Source organism: Capsicum annuum, chromosome 6, assembly GCF_002878395.1.
Source record: "Capsicum annuum cultivar UCD-10X-F1 chromosome 6, UCD10Xv1.1, whole genome shotgun sequence".
In the NCBI taxonomy this organism is placed as follows: domain Eukaryota; kingdom Viridiplantae; phylum Streptophyta; class Magnoliopsida; order Solanales; family Solanaceae; genus Capsicum; species Capsicum annuum.
The window spans coordinates 192,089,087-192,108,327 of NC_061116.1; the positions used below are offsets into that span (position 1 = coordinate 192,089,087).

The 19,241-nt window shown below is 37.0% G+C and overlaps 1 protein-coding gene across 3 annotated transcripts in view; it reads right to left on the bottom strand.

Moving 5' to 3' along the window:
• The window catches only part of LOC107872784, a 55,539-nt gene that overhangs the window by 18,060 nt on the left and 18,238 nt on the right, over window positions 1–19,241 (bottom strand). For 2 of the 3 annotated variants that reach the window (XM_016719386.2, XM_016719387.2), the window contains exons 3-7: window positions 14,318–14,525; window positions 2,498–3,044; window positions 2,171–2,422; window positions 1,889–2,080; window positions 1,740–1,814 (exon numbers count right to left, since the gene is read on the bottom strand). In XM_016719386.2, coding sequence (XP_016574872.1) covers window positions 1,740–1,814; window positions 1,889–2,080; window positions 2,171–2,422; window positions 2,498–3,044; window positions 14,318–14,525 — 1,274 coding nt within the window. Of the gene's footprint in view, window positions 1–1,739; window positions 1,815–1,888; window positions 2,081–2,170; window positions 2,423–2,497; window positions 3,045–3,718; window positions 4,167–14,317; window positions 14,526–19,241 lie in introns of those variants that run through there. The other variant, XM_047413655.1, reaches the window with a different exon arrangement.

Here is a 19,241-nt window from a genome sequence, read left to right on the forward strand (position 1 = left end):
CCCCCCCACCCCATCCACCAATTTTTTATTAAAAAACATGAAATTTTTTTAATTTTTTTCAAAAAAAATAAAATCTTTTTGCTCCCCTAATTTTCTTTCTGTTAAAAAAAGATCAAATTTTTTTAGTGCAATTAGAAATTTTAAGCATAGGTGGGTAATCTCTTTGTTTAAATGGATACCCATATTTTACCCATTATATCCATATTTGTATGAGCTTTTAAAATGAGTTGAAATTCATATTTACCCATTTAAAATATAAGTCATTCAACTCAATAAATATGGGTTAATTGGACTCCTTTCACTAATATGGGCTCAAATTGCCACCCCTAGATGGGATGTAAACCTATTGACACTCCTATGATCCGAATACTTAACTCCTACCAGGACAGGGGAGCCACTCAATGATTCTGAAAGATATAGGCGTCTAGTTGGTAAGTTATATTATATTATCTCAACGTGACCAAACCCAACATTTTCTATCCTGTAAGTGTTGCAAGTCAGTCTATGGTTCTCCCTCTTATAGTCATTGGAAAGCAGTTGTTTGCATTATGTGATATATTAAGTCAGCTTCAGGTAAAGGACTACTTTTCTCACCAATGCTTTGATACCAATGTGAGAAATACAAGAGAAGAATATTATTGTGAATTGTGGTATCAAAATTATTACATTGAAACACTATTTATAGACACTACACTAGACTCCTTTTCCAACTAGGACATTGACATTACAATCCTTTGCCTAGTAGAATTCTATATACTATTCCTATTCCCACTCATATTCTAACAAGTTGTAAGGAAACAGACGATTGGTGGCACAAACAGGTGTGATGACAGTGAATATTTTCAGTAAACAGTGCCTACGAAAGGGAACAATATGAGCTGTCAGGAAACTCAACTCAACTGGTTCTTGGAAGTCCGTTTGGAAGAACATAGAACAACATAAGGTGAAATTTTTTTCTTGGCTGGTGGTTGGGAGGGCCTGTCTCCCCTGCGAAGTTCTTAAGAAAAGAGGAATACCATCTAGATACTTTTCGTGTCAAGAGGCGGCAGAAACAAACAACCACCGTCATTCACCACAAAGTAACAATTCAGGTAAGGGATCTTTTTATCAGTATGGCAAAGGTGAACTGCACACAGCAGACCTCCTGTGCTGCTGGATCAGGGGGAAGTAGTAACAGCCAGAAAAATGGAGGAGATCTATCTCATCTTGTATATGGTGGAACATAAGGAAGGAGAGAAGTGGAAGACTATTTGAAGGCAGATGCAACTCTATTCCAATGGCATTTTATTAGTTCTTTATGTTTTTGGTGTAAAGAACAATGTATAGATGATAAAATACAGATAGTGGACTTTATAGGACTTCTGTAATTAACTCCACTTTCTAGTCACTCTTTGGAGGTTGCCAGCATATCCCTTGATGCTGAGGAATAGAATGTTACCAGTTTCAAAAAAAATTAAGAGACCATTTTTATTTATCCTTTGTGAGATCAGCTGAAGGGCTTCCTGTTTTTAACAGAATATAGATTCAAGTCAGCATGACAGGGCAATTTCTTCAGACTACATCGCAAAAAAGGAAAACAGCAAGGTTTATCAATTTATCAAACAAGAAGAGGTTTATGCCAAGGACTGATAAAGTTTAAAGGACTCAAAAACGACACTGGCTTTTGACCATTTCTTGTTTAAGCAAAGAAATAATGAGAAGAAACTAGACATATTTGGTAAACTTATGAGACAACATACCAGGTGATCAGGCTCATCCAAAAAATCAAGACATTTTCTGAAGAAACTCGCACATCTAGACTTGTTTTCAGGAGACTGCAGTTCAAAAGTTGCAGTATTAGCAACAACTAATCAGAGGAATCGCTAGTTAACATAGTAAAACCACAAACCATTGATAGTGAAAGTCTGTGAGCAATCCGGTATAGTATCGTCCCCAGTGAAAGTAAGGGATCACTTCTCCCTCTATTTATTAGAGATGGCACAGAGCTAGAATTATCATCAGCTTCATCGGCAGGTCGCTTTTGAGGTATGACAGATAGATCAAATAATTGGATAGCATCTTCTCCTGCACTTTTGTAGAGCTACAGAAAAAAGGTAATGCCAATTAAAGATACAAGGAACAACGCAACAAGAGCCAAAATACAGTATATAACAGATAAGAAGAAAAATACCCAATATGCACCAGGATCTTGCTTGCAGTTTTCCTCAAGGAATCTCAATACTGAAAGTCCGTTTTGCTGTACAACATTTGGATGAAAAGCAGGAGTACCATCGTCAGATATGCCCTTTAGGAGAAATATATCATCTGTTTTGAGGAGTTCATAGCCCTGAACAACACCGTCTTGATGATAACATATAGCCAACTCAGGTACACTAGCCATGACATTATCAAGCCATGCCTCTAGCCATGTTAAAGGTGTGACCTGTCATCAAATGCACAGATAGCAGTTAAACATGTTGTCAAGAATATAAGAGTGAGGACGTTGGTTAAGGTTTACCTGTCGTGAAACATCCCACAAGTGCAAACTAACTGCAACATACTTTTCATTGCTGAAGATGAGTAAATCACTTCCAAGAAGCATACGGAAATTGTGAAACTGCCAAAATAGAACCCTTAGGAATCCATCATTACTAGCTCTTCTATACTTTTCAGACTCTTGCACTGAGTACGTCGACTTTTCTTTTACTTGTGAGACCTTCTTTCCAGCACCTTGATCCTTATTTTTCCTATTCTTCTTTTTTCCCCAAAAACAATCAGCCTGTTTGAGCTCATTATATGTGCACCGCGGGTTAGATTGTTCTTCCCGAAGAGATGTTCCACTTTGCTCATAGGAAGTGTTATCCTGCATTGGGTGATCAGAAGATTCAGGTGAACTTTCTCTTGATTCACATTGCCACTCCTTTGGTGGTGTATGGGTTGGTGGACAATCACATGCCTCCATACGAACTGAGTGCATAGCGAAATTTAGAAATAAAGACTGATCTGCACATTTTGGTGGGTTATTATTTCTTCTGATTAATTTCTCCCCCTCTTCGATATCAGGCCTGCATTTGGCATTGCAGTTGAATCACTTATAAAACCACAAAAAGATTCTACTACTAGAGGTTATAATTTTTAAATTACTATCAAGTAAACCGTTCATCCGCATACAAAGTTTAAACGCTCTTTAACCAGAACTCTCAATCTATCCTAAAGAAAAAATAAATTGTTAAGGACCTAACAAAATTCCTACATCCTTTTAAAGTTCTTATGAATACGGAAGTCTCTACTTGCTGCCTTTATCTATTGTTTATTTCATATAGCTTCCTCCATCTCTTCCCAATCTATTTCCATCCATATCCTTGTATATTGCTCACTTCGATCCCAATGGAGTGCATTGGTATTGCCTTTAGAGTTGATATGAACTGTTTGTCTTTGTTGAGAGAACATGTATACAGCATATCCACTTTGGTTTTAGAAGAATAATCTAGTTGAATTAGAGCAAGACAATGTTATCATTTACAGCTATTGCTATGATTTACAGCTAGCATTTTTGGAAACTAAACATTATATGCACAAGAACTAAAAGGTACAGCGAACATTCAACTTTAAATGGAAGGAATATATACCATCAAAAAGATTTAGAATCCAAACATGTAAAAACTAATTTTTACCCGTCATTTGAAAGCTTAATAAATTAACTATTTATACAAACTCAAATATTTAACTGATGAATTACTTTCAACACCACATCCTTAATCAAGTATCCACTTTTAGGAGCTGAATAGTTGGTCCATCCTTTTCCTCAGCTCAATGAGTTGCTGGGCCCCAACATTCACCTAGCAATGTGAGCATATATACTCTTTACACTCTAGATGGTGGTTACGTATTGTTTCATAATGTAACGTACTGATAGATTGTATCGTTTCCATCATTATGTCACGCATCAACAATTTAAAATTTAAACTTACAAATAAGAAAATGAGTACGGGGCAGAGCTACTATAATAAGGTAAGCTAAAGGATAAAATAGGACTATTAAATAATATGTAAAGACAAAATGAGAAGAAAAAATAGTAAGGTAATGACATGATCACACTAAATCGGTTTTTACACAAAATGGGACTTTTCTTCTTTACCTAACAATGGATTTAAAGATACGATAAAATAAAATTTAAGAAACAATCAAAGCAAACATCATATTTAAACTAACAAATCAATACAATACAACAGGTAACAACTATTGAAACAACCTGTTACTATCCATGTAGTTTAAGACCATGTCTCAGAAAGCAAGATACACAGGATTTAGATGGGAGAAAACTAGATATTTCTATTGTCTAATCTAATATCAACACTAAATATGGAGATCAAGAAATACTTCATTCCCTTTTACTAGTCCTCGGTTGACTAGGCACGCGCCTAAAGAAATCATTTATGAAGAGTCTGTTTACCAAGTTACCCTAGCATAGGCACAAATCAGATCACAAAAATCTTTGGTAAAACATTCTCTCCCAGGCACAAATCCCAATGTGATTTTTTCAAATCACTTTTCCCCAAAACATCACCGGTGGTCCTTCTGATCACCGGAATTTCTCTTTTTCCTTCTTTCTCGATCTTTTTACAACATAGCCTACACCAACCACCTGCGACCCTAACCCTGAAAACACAGACCCAGAAAGTCCTCCACGCGCCACCAGAAACCCTCAAACGCCGACACCACGCACGTGTCGCGCCGGCGCGTGACATCCTCCCAAGTCAGATTTTCAACTTATTATATTCTAACCTTGTTAACTCCAGAAGGTCTGTTAATAACTATAGCAGTCATTTGGTTAGCACTGCTATTCTAGTGGTTTTCCGGCAACATGGTTGGAATCCGTTTAAAACAGTATGGGAGTATTTATTATAATGCTGGTTTCAAGCCCTATGAGATTGCCAGATATGAGTACGGTACTGAAAGGTGGTTTGAGTGGACAGAACGCAGCAGAAACTTAATGAGAAGAGTTGAAGTCAGCATTAAAGTTTTGAGAAGGTTAGTTACAACATTTATTGAAGCCTCAAAGATTCAGGGAATGTTGTGAAAAGATGGAACCACTTCTCAGAGTTCTTCTGTACTCTCAAGCAGAATAAGAGTGGTAGGTACATCAGCTTCATTGCTATTCAGGGGCTAAATAAATCAGTAATCATCACACCAGAATCTTGGGGAAACATGGCTCACAAAATTGCTAGGTTCATTTATGAACCTTAAAAGGAACAGAGCATGCAAAATCACAATCTGAGGAAGCCTAAGGTCTCATACAAGGAGGCTTTCGATAGAATCAGATGGACGACGGAACCAAACAAGGAGGCTCAGCTACAAGCTAATCAAGACAACATCAAGATCTTGGGGATCCATTGAAGTCAGAAAACGAGCTCTTGAAGAGGTGCATCCTCGGCAGATTCCGAAATCACTCCCAAGAAACCCCAGGTCTGAATGACGTGAGAAAATGGGTGCGTAACAACTAGAAATCAGCAATTGGAGTCAACATATTTCCAATGAACAAAGGTCAGTTCCTATTCGAACTTCCATCAAGGACAGCCGCAGAGCACGTATTAGCAGGGAAATGGTCTTGGAAAAAGATGGCTTTGGACCTTGAATGGTGGAATCAGACGACGGGTTGTTGGCCGGCAGAGATAAGCAGAGACGCTGGATAAGAATTCTGGACCCTCCTTAGTGTTTGAGGTCGAAGGAAATGTTCAAATTGATCAGCAATAAATGTGGCGGCTTCTTAGAGACAAGAGGAGGAGATTTCTCAAGAACCACCTACACCTACACTGGGCGAGGATAAAGGTGAAAGGGGATGGGAGAAAGATTCCGAAGGAAATCGAAGTAGCTCGTATACACCATTCCGGTGTGGTGCGAGATTCCGGTGACCATCGGAAAGCTGGAGGACAGAGAAGAAGGTTTGGGCTCTTGTCAGCGATCAATGAAAATCATCAGTAAGAAGGGCATGTGGGCACCTCGGTGGATGGGGGAAAGTTGAATTGGGGGTCACATGGTGGTGACCCAAAAGGAAAAGGAAATATCAAACAACAGTTGGCCCACAATAGAAGAAATAATAGAATGGGCCTCTATGGACCCAATTATTGCAGAAAAGGCCCATCATTTAATTGAAGTGGACCAATCGCTGGACTTATTTAATATCGAAATACAAGACTTCTCCATGGTAGCACTATCGAAAAAATAGCTCAAGAGGATATTTCAGCAGCGGAGACTGGAGTTCTTAGCCCTATCGAGGATCAAAGAGAGAAGAACATGAGGGAGAAATAGTGGTTCACTGTGACAAAGAAGATTTGGAGCCAATCCAAAATGCTAGCTAGGGAAAAGATACCATCATAGGCACAGAAGAGGTAACGCCATTGAGAGTTCTATTTCGAGAAGACAATCCCAAACAACAGCACCAATCTAGAATGAGTAGGGAGGAGAGAATTTGGGGTCAGCTTTAAAGGGTGCGAGGAGAAAGCTATTGAGTTGTTTCTCAAAATCGACAACAAGAAACAGGAAAATAAAATTAGCCGATCAAAACTGAAAACTTACAAGAGGAAAGGACTGAATGAACTGAAGATTCTTAGAGTTATATACTAGCTTCACAAGCAATGGCTCAAGAACTAGAGCAATGACAGATTTTTCTGAGTTAATTGAGGACATGGAGTTGGTAGATGTGGACCTAATAGGGGGAAATATACATGGATGAAAGGGGAAACACACACAGCAGCTGCTAGATTGGATAGATTCTTGGCTTATAACGAATGGGACAACAATTTTAGCTGCATCAAACCGTCTATACTTTATAGGATAGTGTTTGATCATTCACCCATGCTACTACACTGTGGTGATCGAAAGTAGTCTAGGTCATATTTAAGTTCGAAAATTGGTGGCTTCAACCAGAGGGTTTCAATGACAAGGTCAAGAACTAGTGGGAGTCTAATGGCCAAGTTAAAGGCTCTAAAAGGAAAATTAAAGGAATGGAGCAAAACCATTCGGGGAAATCTAAAATTGCAAAAAGCTAATATGTTGAGCCATCTAGCTGATTTAGAGGAGAATCAAGAGCAAAGAGCTCAATAGAAAGGGAAATAGCTTCCAGACTTGCTCTTGCGATAGAGTTTGAGGATATTGCTATGCATGAGGAGACAGCTTGGAGGCAGAGATCTAGAGCCTTATGGCTTAAACAGCGTGACAGGAACACAAACTTCTTCCACAGGACAGCAAATGCCCACAAAAGAGCCAACACCATCGACAAACTAAGAGTTAGAGGTGAAGCCGTTACAGAACCCGAAGAGATCAAAAAGGAAATAGTGGAGTACTATGAGAAGCTATACACAAAGTCAGAAGGTTAGGGGCCGTAGTTAGATATGAGAGATTGCCCTAGTATTGATGCTGAAGAACGCAACTTCCTGGAGGCTCCTTTTGAAGCTCAAGAAATCTTGGATAGCATAAAGGCTTGTGCTGGGACAAAGCCCCTGAGTGTGACGATCCTCCCGGTCGTTTGTGAAATTTTCTCATCTACTCTATTTTAGCGCTCTACGTAGTTTGTATACGTGGATAACGACTCACGAGATGAGTAGTACCAATTCGGGAGGTGTTCGGAAGTTATTGAGTCATTAGTTGAATTATTTAGTTTTAATAAAGTTAAACCCAATCATGGTAAATTTTTGAGCGAGACGACCTCGGGTTAGTATTGTAGTATTTTTAATAGGTTTGGAATATACTTTTTAGTCAATGTAACTATTTGACTTATTTTCTCGAGATTCTGAATAATGTTCGAGGACCTATTGGGTATTTTAGATAATTAAGTTAATTAGTGACTTAGTGGGTCAAACTATAATTCTTATTTATTGAGACCTATGTACAAGAATTGGATTAAGTGAAAAGAGTTTATTATATTTATAATTATAATTATAATAATAATAACAACATCTGATATCTGGGGTAAAGAGGGAGGCGCACGAAAGTTGCAGTTTTCACCGCAGTTTGCAGAAGGAGCATCGATAGGTGAGTCAATTCCTAGTGCCTATGTACTGCTACGTCTTATTAATGATGTTAGGCATCAATTGAATTTTCAAGATAGTCATACGGTGGAAGTAAAATATGTTAATTATGGATTAACTTAAAATTGATCAATTGTTCTGTAATAGTTGTTCTAATCATTGGAAGTCGTGTAGAGTAAGGTTAATGCAATGATTGGTCAATAGTTCGAATTTGCATAGACATAGATGACCACTGTTGCATTCTTGAATAAAGATTGCTTAATTATAGTGATTATAATATTATTTGTGAAGTATTTTAATAAAAAGAAAGAAATAAGGCAATGGTTGGCCAAATCATAGGTTGATAATGATGAAGAGTGGTTTTTGTTTGTTACTGGTCAAGAAACAGTAAAGCAGATCGTATGGTTACTTTTTTTTAATTAATTTGATTGTAAGTTTGGGGTTTTTAGAGCAAAAATTTATAAAACGGATGTCATTAGATTCATATTTTTACGGGGATTATATATTGAAACAGATTTTGAACGTTCCGAAACTTTGAGGAAGGGCAAGGCGCTTGCGGACTAATTATATTCTGATTCATTGGTTGAGGTAGGTTACGGTTTAATTGGAGTTTATACTAGGCTTAATTGTGTGTATGCTCCTAAATTGGATACTTGTTGATTGGTATTCGTACATGCTTGAAATTGTTGATGTTTGGATTGTTAATGCATGTATAAATGGTTATTGAAAATTTACTTGATGGAATTGTCTTATGACTTTAAGTGTACTTGTAAACTTGGTACATTGTGTTGTATGTTGTGAGGTTGTGTAAATTGCTATTGAGAATACATGTTTATATTTATGTTGGATCGGGTACCACGCAGGTACGTTTATATTTATGTTGGATTGGGTACCACGCCGGTCCGTTTATATTTATGTTGGATCGGGTACCACGCCGGTACGGTACATGAACATAAATTGTTCCCTGCAGGTTATGACTATTTGGGTAAAAATAAGTCCCATAGCATGTGTGTACATACTTGTGTTGATTTGGTGGATGACATACTTGTGTTGATTTGGTGGATGTTTATAGTATGGTTGATCCTCTTGATAGTTATGTGACTTGTTTGTGAGCACTGTTGACCTGTTATTGTTGTATTGTTGATTCATTGAGAATTTGTTATGTGATGATGTATGTCTACTTGTTATTTGATTTATGTTGTGTACATGTTATCAAGTTGAGTTGGCCTATGATACCTACCAGTACATAGTGGTTTTGTTGGAAATATGTCTCAGAAATAAAGTAGGAATAGATATTTTTAGTAATTTTTAATTATTAGAGTCCTATGTGACTTAGGAATTAGTTGTCCCTTTATTATTTGAATAGGAATTAGTTATCCCAATTTAAATTGGAGTCTATAAATACATGTTTTGAGTTATTAATAAAATAATTCCCTTCGACAATACTATTGTCTTATTTTATTTTTCTCCAACTCTTTCTCTGTTATTTCTCCAATTTCAAAGCTAAAAAACAACAATTGGTATCAAGAGCCAGTTTCTTGAGGAATTTGTGAGAGAGATGAATTCTGAAAACAACTTTTTCCAAATAACTCCTCCTGTCTTTGATGGTGAGAATTACCATCTTTGGGCTGTAAGAATGGAGACTTATCTTGAGGCTTTAGATTTTTGAGAGACTGTGGAGGAGGATTATGATGTTGTTCCGCTGCCCGATAATCCCACAGTAGCCCAGATCAAAAGCCAAAAGGAAAAGAAAATCAGAAAATCAAAGGCAAAAGCAAAGCAATTTTGTTTGCTAGTCTGTCTCCAATAATTTTCATGAGAATTATGGCCCTTAAATCACCAAAAGAAATTTGGGATTATCTGAAGAAAGAATATACCGGAGATGAAAGAATACGAGGCATGAAAGTATTGAATCTAATAAGGGAATTCGAATTGCAAAAGATGAAGGAATCTGAGACCGTCAAAGAGTACTCAAACCGACTTCTTACCATTGTTAACAAAGTAAGATTGCTAGGCACAAAATTTAAAGATTCGAAAATTATTGAAAAAATTCTTGTTACAGTGCCTGAAAGATACGAAGTATCAATAACTACCTTGGAAAACAGAAAAGATCTGTCCAAGATTACCTTAGCAGAATTGTTAAATACGTTGCAAGCGCAAGAGCAAAGGAGGCTTATGAGGCAGGATGGTATGATTGAAGGAGCTTTGACAGCCAACCACAAGACTCAAAGCAAGGGTAATGATTCAAGGAAAAACTACCCACCTTGCCAGCACTGTGGCAAAATAGGTATCCTCCATTTAAATGTTGGAAGAGACCAGATGCACAATGCAAGATTTGCAATCAACTTGGCCATAAAGCTGTGATTCGCAAAAACAAATCTCAAAATTATGAAGCAAAAGCCCAAGTCACCAAAGAAGAAGAAGATCACTTATTTGTGGCAACATCTTCAACCAAGAAATCTGATTTTTGGATGATTGATAGTGGTTGTACAAACCATATGACATATGCCAAAACTCTTTTTAAAGAGTTTCTGCCTTTGGAAAATAAGAAAGTCAGAATTGAGAATGGTGACTATATTCCTGCAGAAGTAAAAGGGAATGTTGCAATCAAAACAATTTCAGTTGATATAAAAGGCAAAAGTTTCTTATTTAATCCAACAGAAGATGCACACAAGTTATGCAAGAACAAAGATGAACTGGCAGATTTATTCAAGAGGTCAAATTCAGCCGAAGCCGAGACAATTTCTGATCCAAGGAGGAGTGTTGAAAATATGTCTCAGAAATAAAGTAGGAATAGATATTTTTAGTAATTTTTAATTATTAGAGTCCTATGTAACTTAGGAATTAGTTGTCCCTTTATTATTTGAATAGGAATTAGTTATCCCAATTTAAATTGAAGTGTAGTTAGAAATTTAGCTATAAATACATATTTTGAGTTATTAATAAAATAATTCCCTTTGACAATACTATTGCCTTATTTTATTTTTCTCCAACTCTTTCTCTGTTATTTCTCCAATTTCAAAGCTAAAAACCAACAGGTTTGTACTGATACTACCCTGTACTCTTCTTCTGTTGAGTGCAGAAATTGTTCTAGAGGCTCATACATGATCTCGCCTCTAAAGTTTGATAGCAGATCTTGATCCAAGGGTGAGCACTCCGTCTCCAGGCTTCCATGGGTCATCTTATTTGTTCTTGTCCATCTTTCAGGCAATGAAACATTCTTTATTTACTTTATTTTGGGGTATTTCTTTAGACATGATCTTTGTTAGTAGTTCTTGTACGATGACTTTCAGGTCTTGGAAATTTTAGTTAATAGATTGTTCGGTTTTCGCGCTATTGATTATTAACTCTAGATCATTATTGTTAAGATGATTTTATGAAACTATCATTTTAATAATGACTGAGTGATTGAGTAATGGTTTGATTTAGATGGTTCTCCCACAGGAAGGTTAGTGTGGGTGCCACTCATGGCCATTTGGGTCGTGACACTGGGCCTGATGGCCATTCAATGGCCTTCTTCAACCACTGTTGGGATATTATCCGTCATGATTTGATAGCTGCTATTCAGAATTTCAATATGAAAGGGATATTTGAGAAAAGTATGAATGCCACCTTTATAGCATTGATTCCTAAAATGGTAGAGGCTATAGAGTTGACTGATTTCAGGCCCATTAGCTTGGTAGAAGGGGTATACAAGATCATAGCCAAATTGTTGGCCGAAAGATTAGAAGCAGTCACTCATAAACTCATAAACTAATAGACAGACAACAAATGGCCTTCATCAAAGGAAGGCGGATAATGGATGTAGATGTGATTAATTAACTGGTGGATTCAAGAGTAAAGAGCAACCAACCAGGTATCCTATGCAAACTTGACATTCAGAAAGCATATGATCACTTGAATTGGAGCTTTCTTGTGAAAATACTATTGAAGATGGGGTTAGGGACAAAATGGATAAGATGGATCAAGCAATGTATCAACACAATCATATTTTCAGTTTTGATTAATAGAAACCCTAGAGGTTTGAGGATCCTCTTTCTCCTTTATTGTTCATACTAGCAATGGAAGGATTGAGCAATCTCATCAATACAGCAAAGTTTAAGGGGTGGATCACGGGGTGGATCAGAGGGTTTCAAGTAGAGAACAAGGCGGAGAACAACCTAGAGATCACACATTTGCAGTATGCAGATGACACACTAGTGTTTTATGATGCTGTAGGACAACAATTCTTAGCTCTAAGGGCCATCTTCATAATTTTTGAAATTGTCTCAGGGTTACACATCAATTGGGATAAAAGTTACATTTACCCATCAATAAAGTAATAGAGACTAAAGAACTGCCTGACAGGACAGGATAAGGAGTTACCCACAATTTAGCTATGAATGCCTCTAATAGCAAAAAGCAAATCAAAGGTAATTTGGAGCAGAGTGATAGAGAAGTGCGAAAGAAGGCTGGCAACGAGGAAAAGTGAATATTTGTCCAGAGGGGTGAGATTGACTCTGATAAATAGTGTGATTATTGACTCTGATAAATAGTGTGATTGATGCTTTACCAACCTACATGATACCAATATTTTCAGCTCCAGCTAGTGTGATCAACAGGATTGAGGTAATTAGAAAACCTTTTTCAGGAAAGGCAATGACGATAAGAGGAAATATCGAGGAGATGACAATAAACAAGAAGATAGGGGGTGTGGGCATAAGAGATCTAAAGATCCAAAATCGAAGTCTAATGATGAAATGGCTATGGAAATTTGCATCTGCAGAGAATTTTTAATGAAAGGAAGTGATCATTGCCAAATATGGCATGGAGGATAAGTGGATGACAATAAGGGTAAATTCTCCATATGAATCCAGTATATAGAGGTCCATCAGGAGTTTATGGGATATAGTGTTAGAAAGATCAAGCTTCAAAGTTGAAAACGGCAGAAAGGTTTCCTTCTAGAAAGACAGATGATGTGGCCAGAACTCATTGAGCCAAATGTTCCCGGATCTATATAATCTATGCCAACTCAGCAAGCAACAATAGCTGAATTGTGGACTGGACAGGGATGGAACTTACATTTCAGGAGAAACTTGAACGATTGGGAGATGAACTAGATAGCAGAATTCTATGTCACAATTGCACAAATCAACAATCTATCTGGGGAAGAAAACTCAATGGTATGAAAGGCGAAGAGTAATGGATGCTTCACTGTAAAATCTGCCTACATAATCTCAACACTTCAGGTGTCTCGAAAACAGAATGGCCTTGGAAGATGATATGGAGCACCAAGATACCTTACAAAGTAAATTGCTTCACTTGGATGTTGGCTAAGGAGGCAGTTTAGACACATGAGAATTTGAACAAAAGAGGCTTTCACCTATGCTCCAGATGTTTTTTTTATAAAGAACAGGTAGAGACAGTCAACCATATCTTTTTACATTGCAAGTGGACTGACCAACTATAGCAAATGTTCATCAATATGAGGAAATTGATATGTGTGAAACCAGGAAGAATTAAAGAGGTGTTGAAGAGCTGGAATAGGGATGGAAAAACAACTAAAAAGGAGGAGAGATGAAAGATTGTCCCCACAAGTATATGGTGGACAGTATGGAAGGAAAGAAATCAAAGATGTTTCGAAGGGAAACAGAGCAACATTCAAAGATTAAGTTTGCTTGGCTCTGTATTATTTCTGGTGTAAACAGGTAGTCTTAGATCAGTCAGAAGTTATTAACACAACTATAGATTGGTTGTAACCTAGAAAATATAGGGCTCTATGTAACTACAACACTTCTGTAGGGGAACTACATTATTTTGATGTAGTGGACCTGTGGCTATACATAGAGATTAACTGTTACCTTTCTCAAAAAAAGAAAAGTTACCCTTACTAGTAGTTATTAAAGTTGTCACTCTAATAAATTTAGGAAGTGTGGATACTTAATAATAAGGGCAATAGTGGAAGAAAATGATAACTCTCCCTCTCCTAAAATTGACAAGTGAAAAAGAAAATTTATTCTTAGCATCAGGGGCTAGTAAAAGGGATCAAAGGGAGCATATTTCTAAGAATTTTCCAAATGGGAAAATACCAACTTCGAATGAAACTTCCACATCTCTGAGAATTATTTTCAAAAGATAGATTCATGCACGTCTAGTTTCACTCGAAATATCACAAAAATGCACCTCAAAAAGCAAAATATCAGAAAACATATGGGGTGGAGTCATAAACGAAAAATCAATTCTCAAAACATTGACAAATATAGCAAATACTGGATTAAAATTCGGAAACAATCATGCATGTTAGTATTGTAGAGCATAGCTCTACATATTACCCTGTGTTTAAAACTAGTGTCTTGCCAACACGATGTACTGCAATTGATAATCGAGCCTTGGAGTATGGAATCTTAAAGATTTGCTTTAGAATATCAGTTGGGGCAATGACATCGATCTCATCTCCATACTCCACCAGACCTGATACAGCAAGAGCTTCACCTTTCCTTGAAAGATTTGAGGTGTGTGCACCACTTTCCCATAATAAATCTACAATTTAAAAAAGTAAGTTACTACCTCTCTCACATACAACAATGAAGACATGTTAAACTCATATATACACAATCAAATAATACAAGTTGCAGGTTCGACATCCATTACATTCCCTATCCTGTAAAACCAGGAAACAAATGATATCATAAAAGATGCCAACTATTTGCATAACAAAAAGTTAACGTGGCACTTATAAATACAAAAAAAGTGACTTCTTCCTGAGTGCAAACTTTTTTTTTTTGCTATCGAGCAGCTATGCATCATTATTTGAACTACTTCCATCGTCTATGTCATCTATAAGCTCTGGAATGAAGAAGGGAACAAGGATATAGTGTTGGGGGAGTTGGACAATCTGTTAGAAAAATGCGTAAGAGTTGCAGCAGTCTTAGTTCTAAGTTATCTGTATAGAAGTTATCATCTGTTAGCAGTTATTTAGTTTCTATCTTACCTCTACTTCTTATCCTTATCCTTAGGAGTGAGTTACTTAGCTTCAGTTAAGATTGTAACTTATAAATAAGTTTGAATCTATAATAAAGTTGTAGTTTTTGCTTTCATCAACATATCTCTGTTAATTTATCAAACTTATGTTCCACTTGTTTATCAACAAGTAAAATTAGTTTCTAATGTTCTAAACTCTCTGAAAACTTACAATTGGTACTAGAGCACTTATTTCTTGAGGGATCTGTGGGTGTTCCATCAAAGTAAGAATTGAAACAATGCAAGTTTATAAAGCATGGAAGCAGAATCAAATTTTTCAATTATGGCACCACCTGTTTTTAATGGTGATAACTATCAGATTTGGGCTGTAAGGATGGAAACTTATCTAGATGCCATGGATATATGTGGGAGCCAGTTAAAAAGGACTATGAAATTCCTCCATTGCCTAACAATCCAACTATGGCCCAGATCAAGAACCATAAAGACAGAAAAACAGGAAATCAAAGGCAAAAGCCTTTTGCCTGTCTATTTTCAGCAGTATCTTCTTCAATTTTCACTCGAATTATGTCTCTAAAAGTCACCAAAAGACATATGGGATTATCTCAAGTCGGAATATGAAGGGGATCAGAGGTATGCTAGTTTTGAATCTTATTAGAGATTTCGAGATGCAAAAGATGAAAGAAACCAAAATCATAAAAGATTACTCTGAAAGGCTCCTGAACATAGCAAACAGGGTAAGATTGCTTGGTTCCGTGTTTAATGATGCTTGTATTGTTGAAAAAAATCCGGTAACTGTGCCAGAAAGATTTGAAGCAACCATAACTGTTTTGGAAAACACCAAGGATCTGTCCAAGATCATCTTGGCGAAGTTGTTGAATGTTTTGCAGGCTCAAGAACAACGAAATGTCACGAGAGATGAAGGAAATACCAAGGGAGCATTGTTTGTCAAGCCTCAAGATGGAGGCAAAAATAAAAAGAAAAGAACAAGAAGAATGATGAAAGCACTCCAGCAGGTACTGCAAAAGGAAAAACTGGAAACACAAAGAAGAGTTTTCCTCCATGTAACCATTGTAACAAGAAAGGTCATCCGTCTGATGCTAAGTGTAGTAAATGCAATCAACTTGGGCCTGAAACAATCACCTGCAAGAACAATAATCAACAACAAGAAGCAGATGCTCAGATTGTAGATGGAGAGGAGGAAGATCAACTCTTTGTTGCTACATGTTTTTTAAGTAAATCATCAAGTGAGAATTGGTTGACTGATAGTGGATGCACTAATCACATGACAAACGACAAGGATTTTTTCAAGGAATTGAAGCCTACGAATATTACTGAAGTCGGAATAGGTAACGGTGAATATATTTCTGTAAAAGAAAAAGGAATGGTTGATAAGTCACTCACGTACTAAAACAATTTCTGAAATGCTATATGATCAGAACTAAGGTTGGTCAATTAATGGAAAACAGCTTCAAATTAAATTTTGAAGATAAAGATTGCTTGATCAAGGATGCATCAGTTCAAGAAATGTTTAAAGTAAGAATGAGAGGTAAAAGTTTCTCATTAGATCCATTTGAGGAGGAGCATGTAGGTTTTTCAGCCAAAGAAAATGTTGCAGAAGTATGGCACAAGAGACTCGGACATTATCACTATGAAGGGTTGCTTCAAATGCAAAAGGCAGAAATAGTCGAGGACCTACCTGTTTTAGAAGTGAATTCTTCAAATTGCCTTGCGTGTCAATATGGGAAACAAAGCAGACTTCCATTCCCAAAGACAACTTGGAGAGCGTCAAAGAAATTGCAACTAATTCATACTGATATAGCAGGACCTCAAAGGACTCCCTCACTAAAAGGTAGTCTTTACTATAACATTTTTGTTGATGATCTAACTCGCATGTGTCGGATTTACTTTATCAAGCATAAGTCAGAAGCTGCTACTGTCTTTCGGAAGTTCAAAGCAAAAGTAGAAAATGAAGTTGATTGTAAAATTCAGTCCATACGAATAGATAATGGAAAGGAATACACTTCTCAACAATTCAACATTTTATGTGAGGAAGCAGGGATTCATCATCAGCTTACTACTCTGTATACTCCTCAACAAAATGGAGTAAGTGAAAAAAGGAACAGATACATAATGGAGATGACCAGATGCATGTTGCACGAGAAGAAATTGCCAAAGAAATTTTGGGCAGAAGCAGCAAATACATTAGTTTTTCTCCAAAATAGGCTTCCCACAAAGGCGGTGAAAGGTCGAACTCTTTTTGAAGCTTGGTATGGGTTCAAACCATCATTAAAGTGTTTGGTTGTCTCCGTTTTTCCTATGTTCCTCAGAGACAAGCTAGATAAGAAATCTGTTCCAGACATTTTTATTGGATACAATGTAGTTTCAAAGGCGTATAAAGACTTCCAACCGCAAGTAGAGATGTGCATTTTATGGAGAATGAAGAATGGTGTTGGGAAGACTCAAAGAAATCTGTCCTAAACTCTTCGGATTCGGCAGAAAAGTTTCCGGCCAAAGTTCCTGAAAAGAAAATATCAATCTCATCGAAGGATGAAGTGGTGGATCATTCACCGGTTAAAGGTACTCGACTACTCACTGATATATATCAAATATGTACTATGGCAGTACGTGAACCTGTTGGGTACATTGAAGCCAAGAATGATGAAAATTGGGTGACTGCAATGAAAGAGGAGTTGTTTATGATTGAGAAGAACATGACTTGGGATCTTGTTGATCAACCTGAAGACAGAAAAGTAATTGGGTTGAAATGGGTCTTCAGAACAAAGTTAATGTTGATGGTTCAGTCAACAAGTATAAAGCAAGACTTGTCATTAAGGGATATGCTCAAATTTTTTGTGTGGATTATTTCGAAACATTCACACTAGTGGCTAGGCTTGACACGATTAGGTTACTTCTTGCTCTTGCTGCACAATTGGGCTGAAAAGTGCATCAAATGGATGTCAAATCAGCATTTCTTAATAGTTTTCTCCAGGAAGAAACTTATGTTGAGCTACCCGAAGACTTTGTGACGAAAGGAAAAGAGGACAAAGTTTACTAAGAAAGGCGCTTTATGGACTTAAACAAGCCCTTGGGCCTGGTATGGTCGAATAGATGATCATTTGCTTGGGTTAGGCTTTGAAAAGAGTATCAGTATCTACTCTTTATGTTAAACATAATGGCATTGCTATTCTTGTTGTGTCTATATATGTGGATGATGTACTAGTTACAAGGAGCTAAGTTTCTTGGATTCGGGTGCGGGTGTCCGATACGGGTACGGATCTAGAGGTCGGATCCTTCACGGTCTCAATTTAAAGATTCGGGAATATGGATCTAGGGATGGATACGAGTACGGGGATTCGGCAAAAAATAATTTAAATGTCTAAAAATAGAGTTACAAAACATAAATTATGAGATATTATATGAAAAACTTAAGGAAAAAATGTTGTTCAAGAAGAAAATCTTGGAAGGAGATAAAAAGAAAAGCAATAACATAGAAATTTCTATATACAAGGTATTCCATTTTCTTTAATTTCACCTTAGCTTGTGTTTTGATTACAAAATTTCTTAAATATGTCCGGACTTTTCCAGTCGATTTTGGCCAAAGTACCCAAATCGGTTAACTAGATTGGGTACGGATCCCACATCCACACCCATGTTGTGTCGACACAGGTGCGACACCAAAAGTGAAGAGTCCGAGTAACTTAGACAGGGAGCAATACAAAGCATATTGAGGATTTCAAACAAGAAATGATGCAAGCCTTCAAGATGACTAATCTTGGTCTAATGTCCTATTTTCTTGGATGGAAATCAAACAGGGAAAGCATGAAGTTTTCATTTGCCAGAAGAAATATGCATGAGGAAATTCTCAAGAAGTTCAACATGGAAGATTGCAAAGAGATAAGTACTTCTATGAACCAAAAAGAGAAACTAAGCAAGAATGATGGAGCAGAGAAACTGGAGGAAACACACTTCAGAGGCCTAGTTGGCTGTTTGATGTATCTCACAGTTACAGGACCCGATATTTTGTATGTTGTAAGCATTTTATCAAGGTTTATGCATTGTGCTAGTGAGCTGCATCTAAAAGCAGCAAAAAGAGTAATTAGATATATCAAGGGAACCATTAATTATGGTGTCAAGTTTCATAAAAATCCAAATCTGAAACTACATGGGTATTCTGATAGTGATTGGGCTAGATTAGTGGATGACATGAAGAGCACATGCACATCCGGATATTGCTTTAGTCTTGGCTCCGGAATATTTTCATGGTGCTCAAAGAAG